We start from the raw sequence: 13151 nt of genomic DNA, 5'->3' as shown, positions 1-13151 counted from the left end.
TGAGGGTGACAGAGCACTGGAACAGGTTGCCCAGAGAGGCTGTGGAGCCTCCTTCTCTGGAGATATTCAAAACCCGCCTGGACATGATCCTGGCAACATGCGCTAGATGACCCTGCTTGAGCAGGAGGGTTGGATGTTCTCCAGAGGTCCCTTCCAACCTCAACCATTCTGTGATTCTGTGAATTAAATAGCAAGGGGCAGAAAGTGTGACATGTAATGTGCCTGACCAGATGCACATTACAAGCAGCAGACAGTTAAAGCAAACTTTTTGCAAACAAGCCAAAGCAGTGGGGCAACTTTAGCCCAGTTACTCAACAGATATGTACTTGGAATATCTTTGTTTTTTCTAGGGGCAGTTAGGCTCACAGTATTTACTGGCTAGAAGAAAGGAAGGTACTAATGAATGGATCAGCACACTCAAATCAATACAAAAATTAATTGCTGCTATCCTGGGGAGAATGAACAACTGAATGGGAGTGTATCAAAATGCTCTAATTCTTTCAATGAATGCCTCATACAGAGAAGCAGAATTTTTTCAAGGATGATCTTTTATTTGTGTAATAATTTTTATTGTAGTAGGAGGTGCTGAGCAGGACAGTGAACTGCCTTGAATGCTTGATGTGTCCAAGGCTACACCAATGGCAGAGGTGAGAGGACCCAGGTTTCCCATACCTCATTCAACGTTCTGCCAATGTGTTGTGTCAGAATTAACCAGGATAAGAAAAACACTGTTGCTGTTTTGCAGGCACCCTGTTTCTAGAGTGTGATCAATGCAGAAGAAATCCAGACTAAAGTGATCAGTCAGCTTGAATCCTGAAGCGCAAAAAAAAAAAAAAAAAAAAAATTGAGGAGTAAGCAGTAGCTGGATCAAAGGTGCTCCTTAATGATAAAAACAGGATCAGGGGAGCATAAAGCTCTGGTCTTTTTCCAGAGGTACTCACGTAAATCCTTTAGTCTGCCCCCAAGTAACTCATAGTTCAGACACTACTGGTGGTTGCATTACTGTATCACTAATATGCACACCTGAGTTGTCTGTAGGATGCAACTGAGATGCTGACACCAGGGGTAGGAAGGAGCCTGTTACAAATTTCCACAGCAGATTGTTGGATATAATAGCATTTGCTTAGCACTAGTACCTAAATTTACTGAAGCCTCAGGCTGCACATCACTGAACTTTTCCCGGAAATGTTTGAGCCAGTTCGAACAAGGAGAGAACAAGGAGATAACAAAGTAAGAAAACAGCTTCAACAATGATGAGTGAGTACCATAACTCTGTCTGGAGACAATGGGGAAACCAACCAAGAGCGAAGAAACTACTACTTGTTGAGCAATCATTGGTGCAACAACTCGGAGAACGGACAAAGAACTTAACCTGTAGGGCTATAAATACCCAGGGAATTTTCCATTCAGGGGTCCCTCTATGGAGGCACCCAGCTCAAGCTGTAATACTAATAAAATCATCTTATAAGGAATTGTTTTGTTTCTTTTGGATAAAGCAGAAACCTAGAGTCGAACCCTGTTAAGGACACTGGATTGAACAGTTTCCCTAACACAGATCCAGGATGTTAGTCTGTCTTGTAAAGAGTTGTTTTATGTGCTACCCACCTTTCAAAAGCAGGCAGCAGTGAATGCAGAGGTCCTTTGGTAGTGCTCTTTCTCCAAGCCCTGGTGCACTCTGATCTCCCTGATCTTGTATGTGGGTGGGATAGGTATGGAGGAAATAAATTTTCTTTGATGCAGGTATGCACAGATGGTGGCAGTTTCTAGATACTCTTTTCTGGCTTGGGAATGTGGTTCAGAAATCTCACCTACACTTACAGCGTAGGCGCATACAGCTGAACCTATCTTCTTAAGTTGCCTTTATAGTCAATGGAGATAAATAGGCATGGTTGTGATTCTTCTCACCTGAATATAGACATCTACTTTTGGATGACTGAAGCGTACCCCTCACGGACTCTGGCAGAGGTTTTTGTGTCTAAGTTGTTACTGCTCTGCACTGTGTAATGTGACTTTCTGCACAGCACAACAATCAGTTCCAATAGGCACATACCTGCACCTCTTAATGATACAGCAGCCCACAGTGGGAATGGCATAGATCAGTGTGTTCCAGCTTTCACTAGTTCATGTACACAATATTAGTACAGGAAGCATCATCAGCTTGTTTCTGTCTGTTCCAAGACATGTGAATACTTCCCTATGGCTGCAGCTGGTGTCAGAGGATCTTAGAAGGGTGAGTCAGAAACAAGGGATCATTTTTATGCAGTGCCAGAGCAAGGCCTAGACTGAAGAAAGACCAGAGGTTAGACCTGGGGAAAAATCTAGTTTCATGGCACAGCACCTTTCTGTACTACCCATGTTTGACCTCCTTCCTGCTTCCTAATTGTCTGCAGCACAACAGTTGCCAAGTGTATTAAAGGTGTGCAGTGGTGTAGATGCCTATTCCTCAAGGACACAAGAGAAAGGAATTTTTCCAGCCTGTTTCACGCAGGCTGCCAACCTATTCTGACCATTTTAACAGATCAGATCTTGAACTCCGTCTGCTGTCCTCTTGCAATTGTTGTGTCCCACTACAGGACTATATACAAAGCAGTCGGACTAGGCTCTTGTTTGAAATTTTGTTGACAAACCAGGGAGGAGTTTTGGTGTTCTTCCATGGTCTGATATGGCCAGTGAGAGCATTGCCAGGTGGCTCTTCCTCCCCCAACAAATCTTGTGTGGGGATCACAAATCTCCTTACTGAACTCTTTTTGCCGTGAAGATGCAGTCTGAGATGTGCGGCCACAAGACTCACTCCTCCCACTTCCTGCTTCCTCCCCGTCAGGTACTGAATTCCTGACTGTCTCTACTAGCTCAATAATAACAATAACGTCACTGGCACAACAGCAGGCAGGAAGGTGATACATGCAGAAGAAGTGACAAGCAGGTAATCATCTGACTTTGAGTTCCTATTAAAATGCCAAGCCATGGGCATGTGACAAACCCCACGTTCTGGGTCTGTGTGCTAGAAGGAGGAATTGGAGATGAAGTTGGCTAGTTTTCCCACGCTGGATACCCAGCACAAACTGGTCCACAAAGTGGCCAAACAATGTACTTTTAACCTGGAGTGTCTGAACAGCTTTGAGCTTGTAGTGCACTGCTGTGTCTGCAGATCATGTGGACAGATGGGTTCACTTTAAAAGAGATTGCATTTCCAGTGTTGTAGCCAGAGAAATAGGAGATAAGAATATTTATGCAGGTTCCCAGGCGGGTTTTGTAGCCCATGCTGTCCAACACAGAGCTCCAGGAACACTCCTAGGAGCTTTGCAGTGCAGTACTGGGAAGTGAAACTGACCTGTGTATATCTGCACAAATGGCTAAAATGCAGTGACTTCATGATAAAAATAGCCCTGTTATTTGCCCTGTGTGTCTTGGAGGTGTTGTCCAGGTGAATGTCTCTTGGGAACCTGCTGGAGCTGTTGTTTATTTCTGCCAGCTGCTTGAAACTCTGAATCTCTTTGAATATTTATTCCATTAGTACATCCCCCTGGCTATTTTTTCCTTTTGTACCTCCTTAGACTGAATTTTTTTTTAATCTTTAGTGTGGTTTCAGGCATATCAAAGTCTCTCTTGTCAGAAAACTTCTAATGCATAGGTTGAATCGTTATTAAACCAGAGAGGGTGTATGAGATGTCACTTGTAATTCTGTTCTGTTTGCTGTCCATCCAAGACACATGGATAGTTCCCCAGACCATGGCACCTCCCCTGCACTGCTTGTGACTGGTCACCAGTTTCACTTGGCACTGAATCTGTAGCAGCTCCAGAGCCAGTATGGGCACATTGGCCTTGGGTGAGGGTGCAGGGCTGGTCACTCCCAGCAAACAATGGCTAATTGTGTAGATGTTTTTCTTTCCTGGACATGAGGCAACAGGCACAAACTGAAACACAGGAATGTCCATCTGAACATAATGAATTTATTTTTTTACTGTGAGGGTGACAGAGCACTGGAACAGATTCCCCAGAGAGGTGGAGTCTCCACCCTTGAGACATTCAAAACCTGCCTGGACGTGATCCTGTATAATGTGCTCTAGGTGACCCTGCCTGAGCAGGGTGGTTGGACCAGATGATCTCCAGAGGTCCCTTGTAACCTCAATATTTCTATGATTCTATGATCAATTGACCAGGGAGCATCTCTTCGGAAAAGGATCCATGTATTGGGGGTTCTGGCACGGGGGGGGGGGGGGGGGGCGGGGGGGATAAGGAGGACACAGTGTCCTTAAGTCAGTACCACACCTGAGGCTGCATTATTTAGAATGGAGCTGGTAGGGTCAAGTGAGGGATTATTCCCTTCTGTTCAGCACTGAGAAGGCTGTAACCACAGACTAGAACCGCTTTGTCCAGGACAAGGGAGATGTCACCAGATTGGAGTGCCAAGAGCAAATACAGGTTACTCTTCCCCTCCCTCCCCACATCCTTGGGCCTGGGGGTCCCTCGCTTTAAACCAGGGATGGGAAATCTCTGATCACCCTGCTTGGGATGGAGATCCCTGGAGCCAATTCCCACGGCACTGGGTGTCCTACTGGTGCACCACCCATCTGGCACAAGACAATAAGGCACAAAGCTGTGCTGAGCATAAGGATGTTCATTTAACCTCAGATTTTACAAGACTGGGGTGGGCAAATGGCAGGGTTTGTCCTGAGATCCTCAGGACAGAGTAAGGCTTGGTGGAGATACTGATTTTCCCCACCCCACTTGCTTGGTACCAATCCACCCCCTGGCATGGATAACAGGCACAAGCTGTGAAAGGGGAAATCCAGCCAAGGCAGAGAGAGAAATCCTTACTCAGAGGAGCAGAGGAGCCCTAGGATGTTTTGTGTGATTGTGTGGTGGTCTCCAACTGATGTGACTTTACAAACTGCCCTGGCCCAGGCACCTGAGCAACCTGCAATAGTTTGGGACCAGCCCTGCCCCAAGAAGAGATGACACTGGGGACACTGTGGGAAGATATATGTCTGCAAAAGCCACAGGAAAAACAGAACACAGTGGTGTAAGATCCAGGTTTATTTGCAGTGCACCAGGGAGAAGACATGGGGTCTTTGCATTCTTTAAGCAAAATTCTTCAATGACCAGGCAGATTTGGGATGATGGGGGAAATCAGCAGGTGTGAAACTTCTCAGGAGTCCTATTAAGGAGGGAGGAGGAGGAAAAAAAGAATAGTGATACATGAGGACTCCCCTTCTCACAAACCCTCCCCTGCATCAGGCAGTAGAGACAGCCTAGGCCTAGGGCTTGAATGGCTCCTGCTTTTCTCCCCACTTTGGGAGCCCAGGAAAGGGTCAATAGCCTATCAGTTCCCATTATAGTGGAGCTCCTGACCTGTTGTAATACTCACATAGATGACTAGAAGCCATTCTGCAGGGGAGAGAAAAATGTGTAAGTGCTGAAAACGCTGGGTGGGGGGGAAGTCTTCAGGGCAAATCCTGTCTGGCTGTGGCAGAAATAACTCCCTTCACCTCTCCCTGAGCCCAGACAGACGATGTATTTTCCAGAACCTCAGGGCACTCTACAGCAATGGCTTCATTAGCAAAAGCAGAGCTGACAGGGCCAAGGGAGGGATTATTTCCCTCTTCTGCACTGGAGAGGCAACACTTAGAGCCTGGGATAACCCTGACGCCCCAGGACAAGGAAGATGTCACCAAACTAAGGAAAGCCTAGCAGAGGCTTCACTCTCCCCTTCACTCTCCCCAGCCTAACAAATTCCACCTAAAGTCACATCCCCTCATTTTAAAGTGCTACCGTTACCTGGCCATCTTCATTTCCTGTACTCTTTGTATGGACTACCTCAAACTACACCTAATCCCAACAGGCCCCATTATTACCAATTCCCAGAGAGTTTGGTGTCATGCATCCCTGAACCCCTGCCTTCATTGAAAATTGCCTCCCAGTTCCCAGTGTCCTTAGAGCACATGAGGTGAATAAGGTCAGTTACCTGGTAAAGAATGAGGTCACCCCCCCTGCCCCAACTCCCCAAAAGGGATTGGAAAGAGCACAAAGACAGGTGGTGCTCAGTAAAGCACCAACATGCACAAGCTGGGATGGAGGGAAAATCATACTGTGAAAGAAAGCCAAATCCTTAGCTGTGGAGGGGGGCAGACCTAGCACAGGGCCCAGGGAATATACTTTTTTCAGTCCAGCAAGACTTTCCAAACTGCCCTGGCCCAGGCCCTGAGCAACCTGCTCTAGGTTTGAGGCAAGCCCTGTCCTGAACAGAGGGCAAACTGGGTATTCTGGGGAATGGGAGGTCCCTTCCCCCCACCACCCCTTCCCCAGTTACCTCAAGGAGGTCCTCAATCCTTACCCCATTGTCATTGAAGCTGTTGTGGCCGACCCTGTTCCAGTCGAAGCTCTCATGGTTCTGCAATGAAAGTGCTGTTACAGTGGGGCTGCCTGGGGGCTCCTGGTGCCCCCTTGTCCTGAGGTCCTGAGTGATACATGGAGGGGGCACCCCAGGAGCCCTGTGTGGGGTGGGAAGGGGAGAAGGGCTGCTTGAGAGTGGAAATACTCACGCCTGAGGCACCCAGAGGTTCCTGAAAAACAGAGAGAATGAGGGTTACCTGAGTCCTGCTCTGCTCCCACCACCACATCTTCCCCCCACTACACCTCAGTCTCTCCCAGATTGTCCAGGGCCCTGAGTCTGCAGCAGAGGAAGGAGCCCAGGTCATGTGGGAGCCATTTTGAGGAGGAAGAGGATACACCCTGGGGACAGGGGCTGGAGCAGGACAGGGACGGATATTCCCGAGACACTCCCCCCCCACACACACACCCCCCCCACATCTTTCCCACACCCTCTCCAGCCCAAGGCAGCAGATATGGCTCAGGCCTAGGGCGGGTTCCTCAGGGAAGGGATGGCTCCTGATTTTCTTCCTGCTTGGGAGCCCAGGGAAAGGAGGACTGCCTGTTAGCTCCTGTTGTGGTGGAGGTCCTGGTCTCTTGCAATACTCACATAGATGGCTGGGGACTCAAAGCCATTCTGCAGGGAAGAGAGCGTTGTGTGAGAGCTTGGAGGGGGCAGGAACCTCTGGAGGCACAGGGGTCCAGCCATGAAATGAGTAATACCCAGCCCCAAGCTGAGGCAGATGAGGCCCTTTCCAGAATCTCAACACTCTCTCAGGCAGCAGTATCCCCTGGAGCAGTGACCCACTCTACTGTGGGCTGCATTAGCAGGAGTGGAGTTGACAGGGATAGGAGAGATTGTTCCCCTCTGTTCAGTGCTGACGAGGCTGGAGCTTGACACTGTGACCAGTTTGGGCTTGCAGGACATGGGGTTGTCAGAAGCCTGGCATGGATGCAGTGGGGCCTTGATCCAAGCTCTAATTCTCACAAAGTCCTCCCAAAGCCACATCCCTCTTTCCCATGTCCTAGTGCTACTCAATGTTCCACAACATCCCATCACCTTTAGTGCTTCCTGTTTCCTTTTGCCAGTCTCTCCACAATGACCTCCTTTTTTCATATGTTTCCTAGCTCTTTAATCCTGTGCTCCCCAGTTTCAAAGTTGTTGTGCTGCTCCCAATTTTACCTTGTCTACTACTTCTCCCGTCTTCACTTGCCCACTAATTCCTAGTGTTCCACAGTGCTCATATCCTGATTCCTCATTTCCCAGTGTTCCACAGTGTCCCCCATATCCCACTGCCTTCCAATTCCCAATGCTCCCTTAACTCTCCAATGTTCTCCATGTCTTGGACTCCAGTTTTCTGCATCTTATACCACCAGCAAACTCCTGGCATCTCACAGTGTTTCCCATCTCCTGGATACCCCATTTTTCACTGAACACAGGAATACCTACACCCTGGACATCCATGGGATTGCCTGTTGCCTCTCAGTTCCACCTATTTCCCACTTCATCCCAAATTCCAGTGTCCTCGGAGTCCTCAAGGTGAAGGGGGAGCGGGGTCAATCTCAGCATCCCATTCCCCAGAGGGGACTGGAGAGGGCACAGAGACAGACTCTTCTTGGAAGTGCTCAGTAAATCACCAACAGGCACAAGCTGGGATGGGGAGTGGGGGTGGGGGAAACCCCCCTCTGATAGAAGGCCAAATCCTTAGCTGTGGAGCGGGGCAGACCTAGCACAGGGCCCAGGGAATATACTTTTTTCAGTCCAGCAAGACTTTCCAAACTGCCCTGGCCCAGGCCCTGAGCAACCTGCTCTAGGTTTGAGGCAAGCCCTGTCCTGAACAGAGGGCAAACTGGGTATTCTGGGGAATGGGAGGTCCCTTCCCCCCACCACCCCTTCCCCAGTTACCTCAAGGAGGTCCTCAATCCTTACCCCATTGTCATTGAAGCTGTTGTGGCCGACCCTGTTCCAGTCGAAGCTCTCATGGTTCTGCAATGAAAGTGCTGTTACAGTGGGGCTGCCTGGGGGCTCCTGGTGCCCCCTTGTCCTGAGGTCCTGAGTGATACATGGAGGGGGCACCCCAGGAGCCCTGTGTGGGGTGGGAAGGGGAGAAGGGCTGCTTGAGAGTGGAAATACTCACGCCTGAGGCACCCAGAGGTTCCTGAAAAACAGAGAGAATGAGGGTTACCTGAGTCCTGCTCTGCTCCCACCACCACATCTTCCCCCCACTACACCTCAGTCTCTCCCAGATTGTCCAGGGCCCTGAGTCTGCAGCAGAGGAAGGAGCCCAGGTCATGTGGGAGCCATTTTGAGGAGGAAGAGGATACACCCTGGGGACAGGGGCTGGAGCAGGACAGGGACGGATATTCCCGAGACACTCCCCCCACACACACACACCCCCCCCACATCTTTCCCACACCCTCTCCAGCCCAAGGCAGCAGATATGGCTCAGGCCTAGGGCGGGTTCCTCAGGGAAGGGATGGCTCCTGATTTTCTTCCTGCTTGGGAGCCCAGGGAAAGGAGGACTGCCTGTTAGCTCCTGTTGTGGTGGAGGTCCTGGTCTCTTGCAATACTCACATAGATGGCTGGGGACTCGAAGCCATTCTGCAGTGGAGAGAGAGAGAGAGAGAGAGGCAAGTAAGCACTTAGAGGGTTTCCTGAGGGCCTCCTGGGTCCATGATCATGGATATTTTTGGAACCTGCCTCCTCCCAAAGTTTTCTCTGTTCTGCCACCCCTTTACCCCCCATGTTACCTGCCTCATCCACCTGGATCTCTGAAAGAAGCCCTGTCTGCCCTCTGTGTTCTGCCCCAGATCCATCCACACTCACCCCATTGTCGTTGAAGCTGCCGTCCCCGGCTATATTCCCATTAAAGCTGTGTGAGTTCTGCAAAAAACATACACAGACTATTGCTGTAAATTTGCCATGACTGAGGGTGGGGGGAGGGAGGCAGACATATCTGGGGAAGAAGGTCAGTTCACCATTTCCTCTCCATCTGCCACTAAGCTGGTAGCAGGAAAAAGAGGGTCCTTCTGGTGCCCCTAGTCCTGTGACCCTCTGCAGTTGTATGCAGGATGGTCCCAGTCCTCTGTCTTATGGTCCCACATGGTCTCATGATTTCATGGTCCCACTTCTCTCTCTCATGGTCCCTTTGCAGGGACACTAAAGATCCCCATACATCCTAAATCACCCATCCCCTCCAATTTGTCCTACCAGGGAAGCTGCCTTAGTGCCTCCCAGCAGCAGGAGACAAATGGCCAGGAATGCAACACAGATCCGTCTCTCCATGGCTTCTTCTTTGCAACAGGGTACTCTGTCCTTCAGACTAAGACTGTGCATGATGGTAAGACTGGGGCTGGATTTATAGAGCACAGCTAGATTTTGCCACATCATCCCTGCCTGAGCCAGCCCTGATATCCTGACCCAGCCCATGGCCTTCCTGGTATCACAAGTCTCCACCTTGGCTTATCACTGCAACTTAATCTATCTCCACCACTCCCTTTTGTGGGATCAGAGCTACATTTTGGTTTTTGGGGAGGGACCTCAGGAGTTTCCAGTCAAACTTCCATTTTAGATCTATCTTCAATATTAAACCACTTTGCTCAAGCTCTGGGCCAGGGCAGTGTCCCCAGATGCAGAACCACCCCCTGGTCCCAGACCCTGTCCCAGGGCTGCCTCACGCCTCTGGCAAAGGGTTTGTGCCCCTGCCCCAGCAGGATTTCCCCGTCTCAACTTCTGCCCATTGCCTTTCAGTCCTTTTCTGGGCCCCTCTGAGAAGAGTCTGCTTCTAACCTCTCTCCCGCTCCCTGTGGGAGCCCCTCCTCCTTGACAGCAGGGGCTGGTGGTTAGAGCCAGCCACAAATTCACCCTCCTGGGAGCTTAGTAAGAATGTCAGCTTTATTGTCCTGATCAGAAACTTTCAATCCCCTTTGTGATTCCCAGGGGAGGGACCACAGCTGGGCCAGAGCCACTGGGGCGTGGGGGAGTCAGATGGGGAGCTATGGTGGACTGTTGGAGGCAGCCCCCTTCTCACAGCAGAGCCCGCAGCCCCAGCGGTGCTTCTCACAGCAGAAACAGCAGAACCAACAGCTTCTGAGCCTCCTCCAGGCTCCCTGCAGGTGAGAGGGAGATGCTGGTGACCCTCCAAGGTGGGAGAACAGTAGTGGGAGCTGGGCTGAGACTGGGAGCCAGAGTGCCTGTGTTCTCACCCCCGTTGCCAGTTGCAGGTGGAGTGGGACTAGGAGGCCAGATGCCCATAGGGCCCTGACTTGATCCCCAACCCATGAGGCCACAGGGTGGGACATAGGCTTGCTCATGTTCACACTATCATTCTCAGGGGTTCCCATGTTCCCTTACCACATCAGGAGATGTTCCCTCTGACCAGAGGAGGAGGAGGAGATAGAGGAAGAGCAGGCACACGGCCCAGAGTCTCCCCTCCATGGCTGGCTCAGTGCAGGGTCAATGGGAAGTACAACTTTGGATATGTGGCTACGCTGGGCCCCTCCTCTCCACCCACAGGCAACAGCCTGACCTGAGCAGGGCCTTTGCTTGATGTTCGGGGCACTTGGCATCAGCTCGGCAGGCGTGGGGGTGAGGGTATATGTGAGCAAGGAGGTCTGTGCATGCATGTGTGCATGTGGGGGGAGGAGCATGGGGTTGTGCAGCTATTTCTATGTGTGTGTCTGTGAGAGGGAAGTGGTATGTGAGTGTGTGTATATGTGCACACAGCAGTATGTGCACAATGGGTTGTGCATGTGAGTGATTTTGTGTGTGTAAGCACAATGGAGGGAGTGTACATGGAGAGAGTGTGCAATGGTGTTTGTGGGTGTACACACGGAATTGGGTGTGTCACATTGAGAATGGTGTGGATGCAATGGTGTATGTGTGCAGTGATATGTATGCTTACACATATGTGTGTGTGCACATCTGCATGTGTGTCCAATAGTCCATGCCCCCCACTCCCCGCCCACTCATGATTTCCCTGAAACTGTTTCCCCAAGGTGAGTTTGCATCAGGGGGTGCATCAGGGGCACCCAAAGACCAGCAACAACTTGGACTGAGATTCATTTTTCTGGAAACCAGGAATCACAGAAACCCCAGCTAAGGGACAGCAGGGAAGGACAGGGCAAGAGAATCATTCTCACTGGGAACATCCTCACTAGGGGTGGGCAGAGGAGAACATGCCTAGCTCTGGATAGGGGGAGCGTGTGTCCCATCCTGGTAGCCTCTGGGGTATGATGCACACCGTTCAGGCTGGCTTGGGGGGGGGGGGCAGTGTGGGTACAGAGGGGAGTGAATGCCTGAATGCTGGGGTCGTATTCCCACTCTGGGGAGATCCCAGGGCTTAGCAGAATTGAAGCGAGGGAATGGGGGAGCAGCCCAGATGCCCGGGTCCTGAAGGAGGAACCAAAGCCCCATGTGTTAGAAAATAAAGGTCTTGTTTCTGTGGTAATTATGTCTGACTTCTAAGCGTGGAGGGTGTTTTGAGGACCTCCAAGGTGCCCACTCGGGCAGAGCCCCCTGCAGGTGGCCATCACCCCTCTCCAGCAGCTGTAGTGCCAAGGACAAGAGAGAGTCAGGAACAGCCAGGGATGGCATCCCTCCTTGACATTCAAGCCAAGAACAGACCCCCAGGCATCTGTCTTCTCAGTGTTCCCACTCTCTTTCTGAACTTCAGGAGTGTCTGTGCCATGCCCAGAGCCAGAGGGAATCCAGATGTTGCAGCCACTGTTCCCTCCATGCCCAGCCCCATACACCTCTGCCTAGGGAGAAGAGATGCACCTGACTCGAGGCGGGCTGTGGACAGCATCCTCATGTAATCTCCAGGCAACCCCCATGTCATCCCCAGGAGGAAAGTGCAGCCCCACAGGTAAATCCTGTGAAGAGGGAATGCGCCGTTGAGTCAGTGCAATGAAGATTTTGGCCACGAGGCGGCACTCGGAACTGCTGAATGGAACTTGGGGCAAGAACACCACTCTCCCCCATTCTGTATCCGTGTCACAAGTCCCCTCACATCTCAGATCTGCACCCAGTTCCCCCGCAGTGTGAGGAGGGGGGATTCCAGTCCTAGCTGTGGGGCATCTGGCACCCCACTGGGATGCTCCGAAAACCCTCCACATTCGATGGCCCTGAGGCCCCACGCCATTCCCCAGCAGTTGTCCCTGGTTAGCTATTACCCCCTTGGTTCCCAACGCTCCCCCTGACATAACCCCCTCAGCCCAGGGGGCTGTTTGTTCACCTGCCACCTCCGCACCAGTGGTTAATCAAAAACCACCTGGCCCTTTCCCCAAAATGGTCTTTCCCTCAGCTGACTCTCAGAGAAGAACCCCAGGCATGCAGCTCTTCAGTTGCTTCCTCTGGGCTCCCTCAGATTTCCAGGTCTGCGTAGAAAACCTAGGCATCTAGGCTGCTCCCCCTTGCTGGAGGCCATAGTTTGCCTCCAGCAAGCCTTGTCCCTCCTCCTCAGGCAACCCAGACATCCATGCATGCCCTGCTCTAATTCTCAGAGCACACTGCCCCCCAGTGAAAACAAGCTGTCCAGGCTGTTACCCCTCACTCTAATCCACAGACCCCCTGCCCTCCCAGAGCTGGGCCAAGAATCCCAGCATCATGCCTGCCCTTCCCACCTGCCAGTCCACACAATCCTCTGAGAAAAGGAGAAGAATAACCATTTGACCACAATCCAAACCAGACATCTCAAGCCTGGAGGACACTGGGGGCCAGTTCTCCCAGGCACTATGCAAAGACGGGGGTGGACGTAGTCCACATCTGAGGGGTCTTCCTT

At 51.1% G+C, this 13151-nt stretch overlaps 1 protein-coding gene across 4 annotated transcripts; it reads right to left on the bottom strand.

Moving 5' to 3' along the window:
• Positions 1–5022: 5022 nt before the first annotated feature.
• On the bottom strand, positions 5023–9734 carry LOC106497284 (insoluble matrix shell protein 4-like). 4 transcript variants are annotated; one of them, XM_013958182.2, is made up of 10 exons: positions 9581–9728; positions 9197–9253; positions 8945–8971; positions 8508–8528; positions 8300–8356; positions 6980–7006; positions 6543–6563; positions 6335–6391; positions 5369–5388; positions 5023–5158 (listed from the first exon to the last, which is right to left on the bottom strand). In XM_013958182.2, exons 1-9 carry the CDS (start codon positions 9704–9706, stop codon positions 5377–5379), a joined length of 405 nt encoding a protein of 134 aa, XP_013813636.2. In that variant the 5' UTR covers positions 9707–9728; the 3' UTR covers positions 5023–5158; positions 5369–5376. The 4 variants fall into 4 exon arrangements, with proteins under 4 accessions (XP_013813636.2, XP_013813635.2, XP_067159851.1 ...); XM_013958181.2 differs by lacking the exon at positions 9197–9253 and having other exon boundaries at positions 9581–9734; XM_067303750.1 differs by lacking the exon at positions 6980–7006 and having other exon boundaries at positions 9581–9730.
• Between the last annotated feature and the right edge of the window lie 3417 nt (positions 9735–13151).

The sequence above is a fragment of the Apteryx mantelli genome, chromosome 1, assembly GCF_036417845.1.
Source record: "Apteryx mantelli isolate bAptMan1 chromosome 1, bAptMan1.hap1, whole genome shotgun sequence".
Lineage (NCBI taxonomy): Eukaryota > Metazoa > Chordata > Aves > Apterygiformes > Apterygidae > Apteryx > Apteryx mantelli.
The sequence above is the reverse complement of the archived record's forward strand: the minus strand, read 5'-3'. Positions and strand labels throughout refer to the sequence as shown.

What these genes read in the sequence shown, in the direction of transcription:
- LOC106497284 (XM_013958182.2), bottom strand. Translation starts at nt 9,706, where the DNA reads ATGCACAGTCTTAGTCTGAAGGACAGAGTACCCTGTTGCAAAGAAGAA. An exon ending in GCACTAAGGCAGCTTCCCTG is followed by an intron (nt 9,254 to 9,580) that starts GTAGGACAAATT and finishes TGTTTTTTGCAG; the next exon opens with AACTCACACAGCTTTAATGG. An exon ending in TCGAGTCCCCAGCCATCTAT is followed by an intron (nt 8,529 to 8,944) that starts GTGAGTATTGCA and finishes TCTGTTTTTCAG; the next exon opens with GAACCTCTGGGTGCCTCAGG.